Source organism: Sitodiplosis mosellana, unplaced genomic scaffold (assembly GCF_009176505.1).
Source record: "Sitodiplosis mosellana isolate CC-2019 unplaced genomic scaffold, AAFC_SMos_1.0 Smas_scaffold_47, whole genome shotgun sequence".
Classification (NCBI taxonomy): Eukaryota; Metazoa; Arthropoda; class Insecta; order Diptera; family Cecidomyiidae; genus Sitodiplosis; species Sitodiplosis mosellana.
The window spans coordinates 2,086,199-2,104,713 of NW_022595289.1; the positions used below are offsets into that span (position 1 = coordinate 2,086,199).

The window sequence follows — 18,515 nt, forward strand, 5'->3', positions numbered from 1 at the left end:
AACCAAACAGCTTTGCTGCGTTTCCATGGTAACCCGACTGTCAGCCGGTAAAATGGAACAACAATAAAACTTCAACTTCTTTGACGTGCAAAAATATTTTGATTTTTTTTATTCATCTATTTTTTGATTTTTCTTCCTTTGACAAAACAAATTCGTATAAAAAAATTAAATATTACGAATAAATATTTATAAAAAAAAGTACCAAGCCATGTGAAATATATAAACGTGAACAAAAAAAAGCGAATAATTTTCAATGAGTTTTGTTTTGTTTGTTTTTTTTTCGTTTTTAACATTCGCCGAGTACTTCACTTCATTTTTCGTTTTACAAAATTACGGATTTCGTTTGAATTGGCATATGTATTGGTGTTATCGTGCTGGCGTTGCTTCGACAGGATGCGCTTTGCTATTATAACCGTAGTGAATGCCACCGACGGTGTGTCGTCGCTTGATCGGTCGATTCGTGTAACGCCGTTGTTTGTGATTATTGTCTTGAATTTGGCGCTTCTTCGCTAAATTGATATTTTTATCAGTCTTCTCGTCTTTTGTCAGCGAATACCGATTCATTGCGATCGATCGGCAACTACTGTGGTTACTATTCGATAAAATGTGGCCGCTGTTGCAGCAGCACTCATTGTGATGATACTTAATATTCAGTGAAAGTGACCGATTCAGTTTGGTTGCTTTGCGTTCCAACGTTGTGAGAATGCGATTCATTTCTCGAATCACTTCGCTGTTTATTCGAATGGTTCGGTTGCCTTCGTGATCGCTGGTATTGGATTCGTCTGTGTCGTTGTCATCTGACGAAATAGAATTGATTGATTTTGCATCGACGGCGTCTTGATTCCGATACGCTTTGGTGCTAATTATTCGATTTGAATGGGCTGGATTCCATGGCTTATTACGTACCGTTACATAAGGATAACTATGTGTTTGAGTTTCAATCGGTTTGTCATTTATCGCTGGTATTGTGGGCTGATCCGGTGAATCGTCTGCGTATGGAATTGTTTCGTCTCCAATTGTCAACGGTTGCAATGAGATGATTTGGTGACTTCGTAGCATCGACGGTGTTAGCGGTGACGTTGAATCGGTTGTATCACCGTTATCCAAACATTGCCCCGATTCGGAATCAAAGGATCCATTGTGCAACGCATAAAATTTGTCTTCCAATGCTGGAATTAACGTTGCCAATGACATTGACCCTGGAGAAATGAGAAAATGATAAGCAATTTTGTTGAACCGTTTTGTAAAATGAACTCGGAATGAAATACATACCACTATCTTCGCAGAATAAATCGGCTGAATCGTCAGCAGATAAACTGCTTTGTAGGCCATCAACATCGGTTAAATTCTCTACTTTCGTTATCGATGAATCTCGGTATTCCGTTGACTGCGTATGAAGAAATTGTCAAATGTTAATTTTATTCATTTTTCGGAGGCTCTTCGTCCGTTCTAAAGAACTTCGAAGCGCCAATTCAATTTCACACAAAAATGGCAATGAATCCAATCTTCAGTGATTAATAAGTCAAGTGCACACTCACCGTGCTACTGCTATCCATTGACATTGTGTCAGAGGTCATTGAGGATAATAACGATGTTTGCTTCTTCTTTGACTTTCGACTTCGAGCTGCTTGCACAAATTTGAATACAAAACGTGTTTTCTCCATTTGATCAGTGTATGCTGCGTAAAAATCAAATTGGTTAGAACATATAATTCAAGGGTGTTATGATTCTATGGGCTTACATTCAATTTTGGAGACATTATCTAGCAGTAGGTTCGTCTGGGATTTCGGGGCAGTTATTGCTTCTGGTTGTTCGCACACCTTGGGCACTTCACCATTCTCGAAAAAGTATTCGTACTGAAAAGATGATTACAATACATGAGAACGCGATGGTTTTTTTTTCACACTTTTTCAAAACTAATTAAAGTGAAATGAAAAACACTTACATGTGAAACAAGCGCCTCAACAATGCGACATTGATGTTTCATATCTTTCACCACTATTTCTAGAGTTTCGTTGCAACTGCGCACAACCGACGGCCCAAAAATGATGGCCAAATTTTTCGGTTCCATCAGATTGATTTGGCAATTTTGGCTCACTAAAAATAAGTGATGCATTAGATGCTTTAGCGATTCATAAAACTGAATCGAAATATTGTCGACCAGTTCTTTCAGCGCTGTTAATCTGTTAATGGAGTAAACATGATAGATTATCATTTAGATGATATAGGAAACATCGTTAAAAGTAGAATGAATGAGACTTCAACCTTCTTTGTCCAGTTTGATTATCAGCTTCAATGAAATGCTTGTACATATCGTTCGAAATCAGGGCTTCTGGCAAGCGACGCAAAAATAGTTTCAGTAAGCTAGACACAACATTTACATCTTCCCATCGTGGATCGTTCAGTGTTTGATCATCGAATCCTTTGTTCACGAGCTCAGTAAGTGCTGATATCGCCGCTGTATTGCCCGGAATCCGATAGATTCCGACGATGGCTAAGCCACGTGTTTCAACGATTTCGGTGCATCGTGCCAAAATAAAAGGCACGTATTTGTTCTTTTCGGAAATCGGACAAACCGACAAAGGAACCCCGATGGAAGCAACATTTGGTACGTCGATGGAATTGTTGGCCGAGTTCGGGGCACTCATCTGTTGACCGTGAATTCGGCGGAATTGACGTGCTACTAAACCTTTCCACGTCCGAGCCTTTGAAGACATTTCTTTTTCCAGCGTCGAGGTGCTGCCATTGATTTTCTCCTTCGGTGGAAGTTGTAACTTTTGCTCCTGTTAAATGAATAAATGGAATTTATTTGAATTCACTGGTTTTTGTCCCTGAATATCTTTAATTAAACTTACGGTATTATCTTCTAGTTGTCTCGTCACCTTTTCTAATTTACTTTTCCATAATTCGAAGCTGGCTTGGTCGTCAGCTTGAAGTAAGAATTCTGTCTTTTGCTTTTGGATCGCAACAGGCGATGGTGATGATGGTTTCGCGTCTGGTGCTATGGTCGTGAGTTTGAACACATATTTTCTCTTTGTGGAACTACTCTTTGTCACATGGAATTGTCGCAAGTTTATTGTACCTGTTACATCAGTTGGCTGTTAAAAGAATAAAGCGTTTCCATGTTAATTTCAAATTCTGACATGCAGAAGAAGTCCCATCAATTTACCTCTTCCGATTCATTTTGAAGTATAGTGATTTGGAGTTTATCTCCGTGAAGTTTAAATGATATTCGATGCCACTGACGGACTTGCGCCTTCTCATTTTCAACATATGCTATTTTCACGTTTAATTTTCCTTCCATCTCAGGCTCAGCTAGCTTTTCCACCGTAGAATTTCTAAAATGAACAGCATATTCAGAAGATAATTCGAAAAAACGCTCCAAAATAGTTCAAAATATGTTCATTTCGACTCACCGTTTGAAAAATTGTGATAACATCTGTAGTTCATCGCTCAATGGAGCTTTTTCTTCCTTGAATTCGTTAATGCTCTCCCCGACTTTTTCTGATTCTTGTAGGGAAATATCATTGGCGGTAGCGCGCAAATATGAAATCCGACGGACTGATCGCTCGGAATTATTACTATTGGCCGTTTTTTGGCGACGCATCACAGGCGCTGTAGTTTCGTTGCCTTCTTCAGACTCTGTAAAATGGAACGACACATTTTATATAATGTTACACTTTTCACTCAAAACAAATGGCACAAAATGATCAAATGGATAACTCACTTTGTTCAGCACAATTGCTCTCAGCAACTAATGAGGTTTTATCTAATGTACTCGAGTTTGATTGCAGTGTTTGCACTTGTTCAGTATTTGTAAAAATTGGTTTTGATTGCAAATTTGCTTGAGATCCAGACGCATTTGATGCCGTTGAATTATTTGGATTGGTTGCTTTGATTATTGTTCGTTCGTTGTCACCGTGCGACAGACGCGGTGTGCTCGGTGGTGTTTGTTCGTTTAAGATTGTTCTATCACTATAAACGCTTGAACGCGTTGAACTAACATCGGCGGTGGATAGACCGTTCGATGCAACCGACGAGGTCGTTGCATAAACATCTCTATGAGATAAACTATTTTGCGGGAAAAAGTATTGGGGATGGCTTCGTGTTGCCGTTACCACTTTGCCACTGTAAATATTTGAAGCACTTGCACTTTCACTTAATGGATTCGGATGATTTGAATCGAGCCGATTACTGCTGCCAGCCACATATCGTCCTCCTCCGCCGTACGGTTCAGAGTAGATACTTTCATTGAATGAATGTCGATGGGCCATTTCGTTCAAGTGTTTCGCATTCGGATTGATTCGCAGCAAATTCAAGGCGGCGACATTATTGCAAGCACTGTCCAAATTGGGAGACGAAACTGGAACGTGATTCGCATTCGATTGAATCCCATTGAATGAAATATCTTGTGGATTTGCATAAATACAAGGCCTCTGATTCGATTCGGGACTGTGTGCTGATTCGCTAAAAAGCTACGCAAAACAATTTCAACAAGATTAATAAATGGAAATCACTTTCCAACACTTTTTGGGTTTGTCACAAGGTTTCACACATACCGTTTGCAATATATCACAGTCTTTTGGCACGACAATCAATTGCAGAATGTGTGGAGTTTGTTGAATTGCTCGAACGACGTTTGCGTAGGGTGTACCAGCGACCGGCATTCCGTTAACCGAAAGCAAACGATCGCCAGGTCTCAAACCGCCATTATGAGCTGGCCCATTCAAACGCACTTCTTTCACAAACACTGTGTCCATCGGCTGTGTTATATTTAAAATACCAGCTACATTGCGTTCCTGTCAAACAAGCGATAAAAAAAATTTCCTTTAGTTTTTCATTCCAAAATTTCATTCTGAATAATAAAAATTGGTATGGTTTTGACGTGACTTACTGCTGGTGATTCAGGCGGATAAACAATGAAATGACGTAATGTGAATCCAAAGCCATGTTTGGTATTGCGATACAAAACAACCGTCTTTGGACCAATGACCTAATCGGAGAAACAACACGCACATATCATAAATGCTGATCAGCAAACATGTTTTGATTACATTGTTATACATCAATATCAATCTAGGTATGTTACATACTGGTTGTGGATGATGATACATCGGCTGGATCATTAGTGACACATAGACTTGTTGCTATTGCAATCGAAAATTCGGTTTAGTTCCAATTTAGCCTTTAGCTCAATGATTGTTGCGGATATCATATGGATTTCGTGCATTGATTCAACAATTTATGCTGAAGCAACAGAAAAAAAAATGTAAAAAGACACATCTCAAATTACTTTTAATAAACACATTTTCGACGATTTGCAAATAAACATTTGGAAATTGAAACTTCATTCACTTCAAGGCAATTTCGATGGCGGCTGCTCAATTCAATCAATTCCATACACAGACCGATTTATTTACAAAACATTTTTGTCTAAACAAACAAATCAATCGTTGGTCCAAATAATCAGCAATAAAAAATAAATAATTGAAATTTTAAACGATTTTCAGAAATTATTGCAAAAGTTCAAGGTTTTGTTTGGGTAGAACGAGTTCAGATTTTCAGACACACAGAAGAATGGTAACCAAACGGCAAAGGTAAAAAAATTGTTAACGAAAAAAAAAACGCGTACACAACAACTCTGAATGTAACACTGAAAACAAGTTAGTCTCTCTTCTGTACCTAGAGAGATAATATTGATACATACACTGGTTTATTTCTCTTGCTTTTATTTTCTTGTCTTCTATCTCACAAGGCAGCATGACAATTTAGGAAATCGCATGTATTTAAAACATCACTCACACTCTTTGCACAACTACGAAGGCGCGCGCGCTTCTTTCTGCCTTCCGTATGTAGAGAAACGACTGAGATAAATGCAAATATAAATATTTATGCGCTTAATGGGTTTGTTTGTGTATGTTTGCATGCGATTCGATTCGATTCGAATGGCGAAATACACGCGATGAATAATACAAACACACGGGCAATGTGGTAAGCGGTCGAGTGCTTGTGTCTGTTTTTTCACTTCTCGGTCTTGTGATTGTTTCAAAGCAGACGACGCAAAGTCAAAACAAAAATAGATCCCAACGACAACGAGAAGAAGAGGAGAGTAAAAAAAACATGGTCGAAAACTGAGTGCGTTCACATCGCATACACTCAATCACACTAACACAGACGCGCGCTCTTTCTCTCACTCTTGAAGTGAAATAGGCCTAATTTCATTACACACAAATACTAACGTTTTTTTTGGGCTTTTCTCCGTCGTTGCTGTTGTCGTAAGGCTTTAAGTGAAGGAAAAAAAACAACACAATCGCTTACAAAAAATCATAAATTTTTATCATTTTACTGCGATAATGTCGTTTATAATCCTTAACTCTCGATTTATTTCGAAGGCTGTCTCACTGTAACTCTCATTTGCATACTTTTTGAACCATTCAACTGGATAATTTGCCTCTGTTTCACTTTCACCAAAAAAAAACACTTCACTAGATTATTCCAATCGATACCGAAACTATACACAAAATAAATTTTAGGCACAAATAATTTAACGAATAATCCAACGGAAAAAATAGATTTCAATTTTTACAAAAAAAAAAATAAACAAACAAACTACAAACTAAATAGACGCAAATTCGGAATGCATAGTTTTAATTATTCGCTGTTTGTTGTTCGCTCAGTTTGCAAGCTCGCATTCAGTCATTCAAAATACTACTGACGGACTGTCTATCAGAAAGTGCGTTAAATCGCACACACGCACACACATGCAGTAGCAGAAAAAAAACCTTTTGTAATACTCTATTTGCAATTTGATAAGTGGTCGAGTGGAGTTTTTTCACATCATTCGAACATAGATGGCGTTCCGGTGTACGTGAAGAAGTTTATGGGATTTTCTCCAGTTGACATTGCTTTTACTGGATCAAATTTTGAGTAGATTTTGTAAAGGCAAAGGTAAACTTGTGGGCAAATGGGTCAAGACAAGTTTATAGTAATTTTATTAAATTTTTTGGTTTATTTCATTGGTTTTTCCCTCAACCCGATTTGATGTTCAAGGCTTGTCTATTTTTCGTGTTTCAAGGACCCAATTTATGAAAAGAGAACTCAATAACAATGTATTAGTTTAATGCATCTATGGAAAATTTTCATCTATCGTAAACAGCTCGTGTTTGTAATTTACTGAAAATAGATTTATTGGTCATAATTGAATAAAATCTTAATATTTACATAGAATTCTCATCAAGTCATAATTCGAATACAACATTATCTCAGTTCAATATTTGCATTTGAGCTGGCTTGATAATAAATTTGTTTAAGAAAATCTACTCGTTCAATGTATAAAATCACTGATTGATGTCGTTAATTGAGGTTTGTGTTTCGACCGATGCTCTTGTCGGTGGAAAGGCTTGGTCAACAACTGCTTTGTGTGCAGCATCTGACGACACAAGATTCTGATTCGATGCCTGAATCGCGTCGATTGCCAGTTTTTCTGATTCGGTTATTGTATCCAAATGTGTCAAATCCAAACTATCATCCGGCATTCCAACATTCCGGCCGGAATGTAGTACCAGCTGTTCGGAGATGTTGAGACATTCCAGAGTCAAATCGGTCACGTTGCTCGATGGAAGATTCATGGACTTTAACTGCGCCAAAAATTTTAAATTTCGTAGAATGCTCGTTTGCATTGTGCGTAATTGGGACATTGTTTCCAGCATTTGCTTGTTCGAATCGAGTAGCAATTTATTCTTCTGCATCAAACTCGCCTTCCATCGGGCCAGCTCTTCGACCATCAAACTGTATAAATGACAAAAATAGTTGTGACAATTTCATTCAATTTCGATTGAGTCTAGACATATTTCCTTTTTATTCTATTACAGGGTTAAATCTAACACACAAACCTGCTCGCCAAAAATTTACTTCGCCAAACTTCGCTCTGATTGGCCAAATACTCGATTTGCTCAGTATGTGTCGAATGTTCTGTCGCCGAACTTAAAAGTGCTCTGGCCAACTGCAATTTATCTTCTGTCAAAACGTTGACACGAGTTTGTAAATCCTCACCAACTGCTGCAACTAGCAAATTTTTTAGCTCTGAATTCACTTGGACCTGGAACTTGAGTTCGCTTCCGAATGAATCACGCTCCTTTTTCAATTCGGCAATTTGTTTTTCGTACAATTTTTGCTGTGTGGCAGCGGCTTCTTTTGCTGCATTATTTTCAACATTCATACTGTTCAGCTCACTCGTTTTAATATTCGCAACGTGGGACACCAGTGTGTTCAGGTCCAAATTGTTTTTCTTGCTAGTTCGCTGCCTCTTCTGAAGATCTGGCACCATTGGATTGACCTAATTCCAATTTTTTGAATCGTTTTTTTCTATTCATTTTGAATTCTTCGCCACAAATGAGTGTCCAATGCAATACTTACGGCTGCTTTGTATGGTTCGAATGGCACAAATTTCGGCGCTTTATTTTTAAGAGAACACGATTTTTTCGTATTGACTAAATGAGGCACTAAATAAAATGGTTTCCCTTGCGGAATTTTTGCTGGCAGCTTCACCGAGTTGCTTTGACTATCGTCAAAGCGATAGATTGTTGTGGCACCAGGAATACGACTTGTCGAACCATCGATACTTCTATGTGTTGGATTCGTGGTTGAGGCTTGCGAAATTTTATTTGCTCGTTCTGATTGTGATTCAACAAATTCCATTCCATCGCCCCGTGTACGACCATTTACAAAATCATTTACATCCATTTTTGGAAATTTTTTGTTTTCGAAAAAATCTTTTGTCTAATAAAAACTGGGCCTTGATTTGCACTAATGAATAAAAATAAACTAAATTAGAAAAGAAACACTGCCTTTCTCTTGAAATGTCACGTCGCAAGTGACGTTAGTATTTGTTGACGTAAGCGGCCACTTTGACAGTTCATCATTTTGGGGGGAATTTGAAATGAAAGACATTATCTATTCCCTTCACCCTAATTACAAGCTATATGTAGCTTGCAATGATTTTTATTTTATTTATGTATTCAAAACTTTTTTTTTACATTTTTCGTTTTTTCTCCCATGATTATTGAATATATTTCCCCATCACCAGATTAAAATTGATAATATAATATAAGTGTTAGTATTTTCGTAAAACGCAAACGTTACAAGTTCGGATAAAATAAGATATATAAGACAAAATCGTAAAACCTGTCATGCCAAGTATATAGATGTCGAAAGATAAAATAAAATATTGATGGTTAGTTAAAATGGATTAAAAAATAAATTCAGCGACCAAATGTTTGATAGAAGAAATTTCGGTCTATCCAAGGCCATACTTCATTTGTTCAATAAAAAAAACTTGGGTGTCCTTTGATGATCTTCTCTTTTAGTGCTCTTGCGCCCCATTCTTTGTCCAAGTTATTGAAATTAAATCTGTCGCTTCTGAATAGAAAAAAAATTAGGTATATGAATACATTTCTCAAAAATCAAACAAATCTTAACTTACTCAATGTATTTACGAGCACGAAAAGCGATTAGATGAGCGCAATAAGTTGGTGCTGGATATGAAACAGTGCGATTGCATCGGGCGAACAAGTGGCAGAGCTAAAAACAAAACCAGACAGTTTTAAAGTTTGTCTTCTCTGTAAATTATTAGAAACATTTCAATTTTTTAAACTTACGTTGTATGTTAGGCACTGTAGATCATCAATTGAGTGGTCTCCTTCATCCAGCAAGATACAATATTTGGTTGGCTTGGCCACACCTTGAATTGATTGATGAGACACCAAATAGAAATGATTTTCGTTGGGCCGTGTGATGACCGTATCGACAATCGTTCCAGCTGGCACGTTGTTATTTTTTCGGTCATCTTTTCCGACGCCAGTCTTACCCGGGAAGAATCGAGTGTGATGCCGCTTTTGAACAACGACAACCGTCATTTTCACACGCTTCTCATATCCTTGCTCAATTTCTTGACAAGCTTTAACCATGGCATTTGTTTCGATAGCCATCACTTGATCAAATTGACCTTCGGAAACGCCATCTCGATAATAGAAAATCTCGTCAGGAAGCATATTGTTTGTTCTCTTGTACATTTTCAGATGTTCACTGATCACTTCTTTGAAATCTTTTATAATTTCAACGCGTGGTTCTTGAAGACGCCAGTAAAATGCGTACCGAAATGCATTTACATCGTAGGATGCAGCAACACCGACCACACTGCAGGGAATATAGAATTGTTAACTCTGTCAATGCCAACTACAAATTTGAAAATTGTTCAAACCTTGGAATTGTCTTCTGATCCGGGGATGGATGAGTGACATCGGCACCGACGAACATACATTTTGCATTCGTCAAAATTGGACATGTTTCCAATTTATGGTTTGTGCCATTCAATTTAACGTTGACCTTCAGCATGATATTGGACAATGTGCTTGGGTCAGTTCGTCTATCCTTGACAGTTCTGGCTTTGATGCATTGAGTCAATACGCCACAGTCGATTTCCGCCACCTTCTTTATTTTACCATAAATTTGGCCATTGTCCGGTATGATGCAGAAGAGGATTTTGATTTCATCTCTATTGCCCAGCAGGTCGAACTGTTCTCGGATTCTTTGTTCCAATTTGTAATCTGGAACTGATGAAAACAATTATATTTATAACATAATTATGAGCCGTATTGAAAAAATGCGATTTTTCAACAAATAAATTTAAAATATATTTTACCATATTTTTCCCCCCTAGAAATCAATGATTCGAAATATGAGGGTTGTGGTGCCAAATTTACTCCATTCGATTTGCTGATTTCGTGTAACTAACATATAAAAGCAACATTTAGGATAAGACAATGAAGAAACTAAATAAAAAATGGACACAAGAAAATAGCTCTGCTAACCTTATCACACAATTCCAATATCGCGCGGCGTTCGGTCCAGTTATCTGCATTTAAAATACCCCATTCAAGACCGGTTTTCGATGTTGGCTCAGACATTAAAAATTCCATGTTAACTGGATTCCATACACCATTCTTTGGTTTGACTGTAGTATTTTTATACTGAATGGTTGGTGCTTCCAATTTTCTGGCTGGCACTTGAATGAACTCTTTACCGACATCAACTCCAAAATTTTTAATAGCTTGAGAATTATTATGATTCACTACATTGAAAACATCCATAATTCGCTTTTTCCTTTCATCTGTACTTGTTGCAGAATGGCGAATGATACTTCGTGTTTGGTTCTCGGTGCACTTTTTATTGATTACCTAAAAAAAATCATAATTTTGCAAAAAGAAAAATTCTAAAATCAGCCATGCCGTTTGTCTTTACCTGAGCATTAGATATGGAACAGAACTCCATTGGCACTGCTATCGGATCGTCTCTGCTACCTATTTCAAGGCATGGCATCTCTAGGTAATCAATTTTCATACCCCGTTCTCTGAAGTAATTCAAAACCGTAGTTTGTTCATTCCCAAGCATGAAACGATGGTTGCTTGGCTTTTCACCGACACGTACAAATTTTCGAATGGTTATAGTGCCGCTGCCAGGCCGAGTGTAGCACACGTCCAATCCAGACAGTTGTCTTTGCAATGCCCTTAAAACTTTGTCGTCTAATGGTCTGTTCAGGTCAATGCGATCTCTCAATCGCAGATCTCTTTCTAGATCTTTCAACAAGTCGAACAAGCTGTTGTAACGTTTCGGAAATGCTTTGTGGCTGACGTCAACATTCAAGAAGAGTTCATCGCCAAGTACAACTGCTTGAAAAAGACCTAACCACAGCTCGCAGCCATCACCTAAATATAGATCTTTGCCTTTTAACGTGGCAAGCATATCAGGTGGTACAAAAAATGAGCGGCCACCAATGAGACCGCGATTCACACGTTCCTCATGGAATGCAGCCTATGGAAAATCATTTAGTTGAATATTTTCGAAGATAATCAAATGAAAAACAAAGAAAACACTATTTCTATTCACCTTCAAAATAACTTCCAAGCCTTGTAACGCACGTTTTGGATCAACCTCTGGGTTTGTATAACTACGATAAACCCAAAAACCATTATTATCATGTTATCAAAAACTGCGTTCAAATCGGGTACATAAGATAGAAAATTCGATTACTTACTTTCTGAAAACTTGCTCAAATGGAATCTGGCTGTTTTTTGCTTCCTGAATGGTCACTCTGAAATTCAGTTCTCTGCTCGTGTCAGGATGAATTATTGTGACATTCTGCTGCAAATCGGTGATTTCGAGTTGTTGGGAAGCGTAAGCATTTTTGGCGCCATCGAAAGCAACGAAAACATTCTGTCCCGGGTAATTTATCTTAACAAATTCTTTGAAAGCTTTCGCGAGGAATTTCTTCGGCCTTTCTGGCTCAAACGATACATCGTAGTGATAAATGTTCTCAACTATTCGATTGATTGACAATCGAACGTAATTTGTTTCAATTTTGCCAAGTTTTTGGCCTCTTGTGCCGTGACCTTTATATTCGATTTGAAGCTCTTCGGCACCTTGTTTCTTCACATCTTCCATCGTCAATGGTTCACGGCGCTTTTGTTGCGTTTTGGCAGTACTTGAAGCAGCTTGTGGTTTCTTTGATTGAATTGGTTGCGTGGATCCACGTTGTGGTCGTTGATTACGTGGTGGCAGAGACCAGGCGCCCTCTTGCCTTTGGGGCTCTTTCGGTCGTGGCAGTTGTCCCTGATTCTGTGATCCTTGTCCTTTTTGTGGTTGTGATTGCTGCGGCTTACGACCTTGCTGCCTTGCACCTTGCTGTTGATGCGGTGGGCGGTGCTGCTCATAACGCTGATGTTGTTGTTGCGCTTGTGGTTGACGGTCACCCGGCATTTCAGAACGACTTCCTTGTGACCGCTCTAATTGCGGCCATTGTTCTGATCTTTGACTAGATTTCCACTCATCTACTTGCCTTGGTTGCAGATTTTCAACTGCTCGACTTGCAGCCATCGGTGCTTCACCTTGCTGTGGTGTTGGTCGAATTGGTTGTTGGGATTGACCAGAGCCGTGACTTGCAGTTGCTGAACTGTCCATGGCCTTTGGAGTCGGTTTTGACTCTTTCGAAATATTTTTATCATTTTTTTCTAAAAAAAAAAACAAGAAAAAAAATCGATAAAGTTCTAACTCTTTTTTCTCTGCATCGCACAAAAATATCAATCTATAAATCTGAGGTAGTGAGTCATGTTATTATTGTGTGTTATTACTAGCGTTTGCTGCGCATTTAAATACGCCTTTTCTTTATCAAGTTGCTTTATAGTCTACAAAAACAGAACTCAGCCAAGGAAATGTAAACACGATAAGCCGAAGCAGTATTTGTGATGCGGCATGCATTTGACTATTGAACCATATTAATGAGTATTACAAGACGAAACATGTTATTGCGCGACGAAACATGCATTGCGCGTGAAAAATTGGAATTTCTTCACATTTGAAAATATGATGAAATTATTTTCAAACGGGATATATTCACTATTTAGTGAAGTTTTGATCAAAATTGATTGAATGAAAACTGCCAAATTAATAAATCTTATAAAAATGGTAAAATATATCATTTCTGGAATGAGTAAGTCTGGGTCCAACTTTTGAAAACAGTATATAAATGCAGACTTGTTTTTTGTCTTATTTTATTGGAAAAATTGATTTAATATAAATTTGTATATTTCAAATATTCATTCCCTTCAATCACGCTGTACGTTCCTTTAGCATGTAAGATTTTCTCTCCTTTTTTAGTTTTCTATATATTCATTTTTCACAAAATCGCAAAACCTTTATAGAACCTATAGAATCTCAATTGAAAAACGACATCAAAATTATGTGTAATTTTTCACAGAGAACCAAAAAATTCAACCCAATAGTGAAATTGCCAAAATTAAATTTTTCAGAGAAATATCATATGATGTAACGACTGTGTCTCATAAATGGAACGTTTTATTTTACATACAAAACCTAAAGCTTTATACTTAAATGAACATTAAACATTGAACTTACTGCTTTTTCTCCCCATCGTATTGCGTGTTAAGGTTTTATGGTTTCACTTCAGGATATTCCACTGAATTATATATATAAATATCTGTGTTTTCTGAACTTGATTATATGACTATTTAGTCAACTTCAATCTTAGTGTAATTATTTTATTTTCAAAAAAAAACTCTTCTTCGGTTTATTGAAACTCTATGAACTGTTCGCTTTGAAAACTGCACTCGATATGATGAAATTCGCAAGAGAACGAAAGAAACTTCAAAGTATACTGTGATTGCTGCTATACGAATACAAGCGCAGAGTGCTATTTGTAGTTGTTTAGGTATCTGTCATATACCGTAGACCGTATGACTCATACGTAATATGCAATATATGCACGCGATCCGGTTTTGCGACTCAATTCCTGTTTGTCTGTGTATATTTTGCCTGTTCTCGTTGTATATGTATATAGCGGCTTTTTTATTTCATCCACTGTCACGTCACATTGACTCATTTTCATCCATTCAAAGTTGCAAAGTCTTCAATAGTTCTTCGGGACGTTTTTTTATAAACAACTGTTATCGTTGAAATCATTTTACGACGACAATTTGTATGACTGCTTTGTCTTAGATGCATTATTTTCACATCATACTCTGTTGTTATTCATCCAAATTAGTATCAAAAATAGAATATTTAAATTGTTGGTTAGTTGTCACTTTTTTTGCTGAGGGAAAGATGATGATGAAATTTATGAAGAGCAATCGTTTGGAAAACTATCATACAAAATTCAACAATCAAAATTAAACTTGGTTTTTTTTTAATGTTTATATTTGGGCAGACTCAAAACGAGAACCTTTTTCCTGAATCTACATCATTTCCATTTGTATCTCGGAGAATGCTTAAACTTGATAAAAAAAATATAAATAAAATACAAGAATTGGTTATGTGCTTACAAGCAATTTTTATTATTAAAGTCAATATTTTTTTGGTTATTTTGTTGTTTTTGTGTTTATAAATGATGTAATATTTTTGGAAATTCGATGTGTGTAACACTAATAAGTGAGATTAAATTGGATAGAAAATATAAAAATTCTTCAATTGATATTCAAGTAAGTTGAAATTGTCCAACATTTAGTTGTTAATTTCCAAAGCTTAGTACGGATAACGTCGGCTATCGTCATTTTTTTGTTGATTTTTTTATATTTTGTATCGGTACGGTTCGTAAAGAACATGTTCTATCATGCATCTAACAAAGTACTAGAAGAACAATTGGTTTTTAAGCCTCAACCCCATTCTTATGAAGCAAAATCATAATGTTTAAACTATAATTGAAACCGAAATCGGCCATTCAAAAATTACGCAGTGAATGAATGCAGTCGTTTCGACATATTCTTCATCTCGCTTATACGAAAAACATGGGACGCCCATTGATGATGTTGTCTTTAATTGCTCGCATGCTCCATTCCCGTGCCAGATTGTTCATGTTCAACGGCTCGTTTCTATTCGAGAAGAAAAGGGAAGAAAAAAATTTAATTTGTCTCCGCAATGAACGTGTAATCAAACAGTGCTTACTCAATATATACTCGACCACGGTATGCAGCCAAATGTGCATAATAAGTTGGTGCTGGATATGAAACAGCGCGGTTGCATCGGGTGAACAGATGGCATAGCTGAAAACCAAATCAGATATTTTCAAAGTAAGTCTTCTCTGTAAAACAATGAAAAATATGAGGGTTTTTTATATTTACATCGTATGTAAGGCATTGTAGATCATCAATCGAATGATTTCCTTCATCCAGCAAGATACAATATTTGGTTGGCTTGGCCACACCTTGAATTGATTGATGAGACACCAAATAGAAATGATTTTCGTTGGGCCGTGTGATGACCGTATCGACAATCGTTCCGGCTGGCACGTTGTTATTTTTTCGGTCATCTTTTCCGACGCCAGTGTTACCCGGGAAGAATCGAGTGTGATGTCGTTTTTGAACAACGACAACCGTCATTTTCACACGCTTTTCATATCCTGGTTCCATATCCCGGCACGCTTGAAGCATGGCGTTTCTTTCGATGGCCATTACCTGATCGAACTGCCCTTCGGAAACACCGTCACGATAGTAGAAGATTTTGCTTGGGAGCACACCACGGTTCTTCTCCTTATAATATTTCAGATGATCCTTGATGATTTCTCTGAATTCTTGGATCATTTCAACGCGTTGACCTTGCAAACGCCAATCAAATTTGTAGCAGAAGGCGTTGTCGTCGAAAGATGAAGCTACACCGACAACACTTTACGGAAAATAAAACATTTACCTCGATTAATCGATTATCACTTTGCCAATTTCTATGAAAATAATTGTAATTGGTGTGCAATAATTACCTCGGAATCCTTGTTTGGTCCGGCGATGGATGAGTGACGTCGGCACCAATGAACATACACTTTTCTTTGGACAACATGTTGATCACATTGCTGCTCAATTTGTGATTGGTGCCATTGAGCTTGGCATTGACCTTCAGCAAAACTGAAATTCAGAGTTAAAATTTAGTTTTTAGAAAGATAATTTTTGTACTTGTGAAAAAGTATTTCTTTTCCAAATTTGACCACTTACTATTGGATATGGTGCTCATATCATTTCGCTTTCTGGACACAGTTCCACCTTTGATGCATTGAGTCAACACACCATAGTCGATTTCGGCCATTTTCTTGATCTGGGAATATGTTGGCCCACTGTCCGGAATGATAACGAAAAGAATTTTAATTCGATTTTCTTTGCCAAGTCGTTCCATTTCCTGTTTAATTTTGTTGGTTTCACGATCTGAAATTGTTCGAATATCAGATGGGTGTTCAGCCAATTGTAGTCCCGTTGCACGACTGGTATTATAGAGCTGAAAGGAATGAATTTAAATTAGAACCTATTTTCGAATTTTGATCTTCAATCTCAATCAGCTTTACCATTTTTGCCAAATCTTTCAGTTCATTCGGTTTCGTACGGAAGTTGGTATTCAAAATGCTCCATTCATTAGCGGCTTGGGGCAGCAAAAATGCGCTGTTTTCGCCGCGCCACACTCCTCTGGATGGTTTCATTGTTTTGTTACTGTATTCAATGACCGGTGGATCCAATAATCTGGCCGGCACTTTTGCAAAATTGGCATCAACGCCAAGACCAAAACCTTGGATGGTTTGCGAATTGTTGTGTCGTATTTGACTCAATAATTTCATTATCTTTTGTTTTCTGTCATCTGTGCTCGTGGCGGCGAAGCGTATGATATTTCGTGTCTGATTTTCGGTGCACTTTTTGTTGATCACCTAAAATGAAGAAAATGACATTTATTCAACGGATTTTGTCCAATTTCTTATGTAAAACTATAAACAGTTCTAATTCGAACTGAACCCACTTGATAAATTTTAGTTCATTGACTTACTTGAGTGTCTGGAATTCCGCACATTTCCATTGGCACTATAATATTTTTGATCGTATTGCCAAGTTTGATGCACGGTAAATTTACGTTTCGAATGTTTCTGCCAGTTTCTTGGAAATATTGCAGAATAGTCTTCTGTTGACCGTTTTCCAACGTGAATCGAACATTGCCTGGAGGCCCGACGATATCCATGAACTTGTAGATCATCGCTTTGTCGTTGGGTTTGTTGTAACGTATTTCCAATCCTTTGAGATGCTGTCTTAACGCATATTCAACATTCCGATCTAAGCCTCGGTTTGAATCGACACCCATATCGTTCAGCAAATCGACTAAGCTTGGATAACGCTTGGGGAAAGCTTTATGGTTGACATCCACATTTAGGTACGGTACGTTACCAAGCACCATACTTTGGAACAAACCCAACCAGAGCTCGTAGAAATCGCCCAAATACTCGCGACGGTCAGGTGGCAAGAAAAATGACCGACCGCCTAAAACGCCATTACGAAGATGTGGTTGGTGGAAGGCAGACTACAATGAAAAAACCAATACAATTTGGTCATTGGCAATGGTGTTATTCTACGAACAAAAAGATTTTCTTACTTTCAGAATGACTTCCATGGCTTGCATGGCTCGCTTTGGATCTTCGTTCAATGTTGTTCTTTGATAGCTGAAATTGACACCATAAATTATATTTCTTATATTTATTTCAAACTGAAAATGCTACAGACTCACCTAGTCATTAGCCGTCTAATGGGAATTTCGCTGTCGTTGGCTTCCATAATAGCCACCGTGTATTTGCGTTCTCTGCCAGTTTCTGGATGAAGAATCGTAATTTCGCGTTCTAAATTGCCGATCTTCAATCGTTGCGAAGCATATGCGTTGTTTGTGCCGTCGAAGGCAATGGAAGCCCTCGGAAAATTAATTTCAACAAACTTCAGGAAAACAGTTGTAAGCAATTTTTTTGGCTTATCAGGCTCAATTTTAACATCATAATGATACGCATTTTCGACCAAATTTTGCATAATCAATCGCAAATAGTTTGTTTCAATATCTGGTAGTTTTTTGCCTTTCGTTCCAAAGCCCTTATATTTGACGGATAGCCCTTCAATACCTTTCTTCTTCAAATCATCCATTGTCAATTGTGGTGGACGCTCTTG

The 18,515-nt window shown here is 37.5% G+C and overlaps 4 protein-coding genes across 16 annotated transcripts in view; all 4 read right to left on the minus strand.

The window, feature by feature from the left end:
- Positions 1-79: 79 nt before the first annotated feature.
- On the minus strand, positions 80-6,783 carry LOC129569946 (rho GTPase-activating protein 21-A). Of its 13 annotated transcripts, XM_055449214.1 has the most exons (16): positions 6,423-6,701; positions 6,240-6,281; positions 5,356-5,433; positions 5,094-5,247; positions 4,895-4,993; positions 4,560-4,799; positions 3,728-4,475; positions 3,417-3,642; positions 3,170-3,338; positions 2,856-3,098; positions 2,266-2,783; positions 1,946-2,183; positions 1,742-1,856; positions 1,539-1,678; positions 1,273-1,387; positions 80-1,199 (listed from the first exon to the last, which is right to left on the minus strand). In XM_055449214.1, the coding sequence occupies exons 4-16, from the start codon at positions 5,124-5,126 to the stop codon at positions 367-369; spliced, it is 3,717 nt and encodes a 1,238-aa protein (XP_055305189.1). In that variant the 5' UTR covers positions 5,127-5,247; positions 5,356-5,433; positions 6,240-6,281; positions 6,423-6,701; the 3' UTR covers positions 80-366. The 13 variants fall into 13 exon arrangements, with proteins under 13 accessions (XP_055305189.1, XP_055305195.1, XP_055305197.1 ...); XM_055449220.1 differs by lacking the exon at positions 5,356-5,433 and having other exon boundaries at positions 6,423-6,724; XM_055449222.1 differs by having other exon boundaries at positions 5,094-5,433; positions 6,423-6,716.
- Positions 6,784-7,162: 379 nt separating this feature from the next.
- LOC129569951 (golgin-45) lies at positions 7,163-8,869 on the minus strand. Its single transcript, XM_055449228.1, has 3 exons — positions 8,416-8,869; positions 7,893-8,335; positions 7,163-7,788 (listed from the first exon to the last, which is right to left on the minus strand). The coding sequence occupies exons 1-3, from the start codon at positions 8,740-8,742 to the stop codon at positions 7,338-7,340; spliced, it is 1,221 nt and encodes a 406-aa protein (XP_055305203.1). The 5' UTR covers positions 8,743-8,869; the 3' UTR covers positions 7,163-7,337.
- Positions 8,870-8,955: 86 nt separating this feature from the next.
- On the minus strand, positions 8,956-14,745 carry LOC129569947 (protein argonaute-2-like). The gene is made up of 10 exons (XM_055449224.1): positions 13,969-14,745; positions 12,092-13,064; positions 11,944-12,004; positions 11,299-11,868; positions 10,869-11,234; positions 10,700-10,787; positions 10,259-10,610; positions 9,657-10,194; positions 9,482-9,579; positions 8,956-9,417 (listed from the first exon to the last, which is right to left on the minus strand). The coding sequence occupies exons 1-10, from the start codon at positions 13,982-13,984 to the stop codon at positions 9,321-9,323; spliced, it is 3,159 nt and encodes a 1,052-aa protein (XP_055305199.1). The 5' UTR covers positions 13,985-14,745; the 3' UTR covers positions 8,956-9,320.
- Positions 14,746-14,875: 130 nt separating this feature from the next.
- The window catches only part of LOC129569948 (protein argonaute-2-like), a gene marked incomplete in the record, with an annotated part of 5,274 nt that continues 1,634 nt past the window's right edge, over positions 14,876-18,515 (minus strand). The window contains 8 exon segments of the mRNA XM_055449225.1: positions 14,876-15,437; positions 15,511-15,608; positions 15,687-16,227; positions 16,319-16,460; positions 16,548-16,824; positions 16,892-17,245; positions 17,362-17,886; positions 17,959-18,025. Coding sequence (XP_055305200.1) covers positions 15,341-15,437; positions 15,511-15,608; positions 15,687-16,227; positions 16,319-16,460; positions 16,548-16,824; positions 16,892-17,245; positions 17,362-17,886; positions 17,959-18,025 — 2,101 coding nt within the window.

Bases quoted from the DNA above. Each gene is read 5' to 3' on its own strand.
- LOC129569946 (XM_055449210.1), bottom strand. From the start codon at position 5,126: ATGATCCAGCCGATGTATCATCATCCACAACCA. The intron at 4,994-5,093 runs GTATGTAACATA...TTCTCCGATTAG, and splicing joins TGTATCATCATCCACAACCA to GTCATTGGTCCAAAGACGGT. The intron at 4,800-4,894 runs GTAAGTCACGTC...CTTGTTTGACAG, and splicing joins ATCCGCCTGAATCACCAGCA to GAACGCAATGTAGCTGGTAT.
- LOC129569951 (XM_055449228.1), bottom strand. From the start codon at position 8,742: ATGGATGTAAATGATTTTGTAAATGGTCGTACACGGGGCGATGGAATG. The intron at 8,336-8,415 runs GTAAGTATTGCA...AATTGGAATTAG, and splicing joins TCGAACCATACAAAGCAGCC to GTCAATCCAATGGTGCCAGA. The intron at 7,789-7,892 runs GTTTGTGTGTTA...TCATTTATACAG, and splicing joins AGTAAATTTTTGGCGAGCAG to TTTGATGGTCGAAGAGCTGG.
- LOC129569947 (XM_055449224.1), bottom strand. The intron at 12,005-12,091 runs GTAAGTAATCGA...GGTTTATCGTAG, and splicing joins TTTGAGCAAGTTTTCAGAAA to TTATACAAACCCAGAGGTTG. The intron at 11,869-11,943 runs GTGAATAGAAAT...GATTTTCCATAG, and splicing joins GCTTGGAAGTTATTTTGAAG to GCTGCATTCCATGAGGAACG.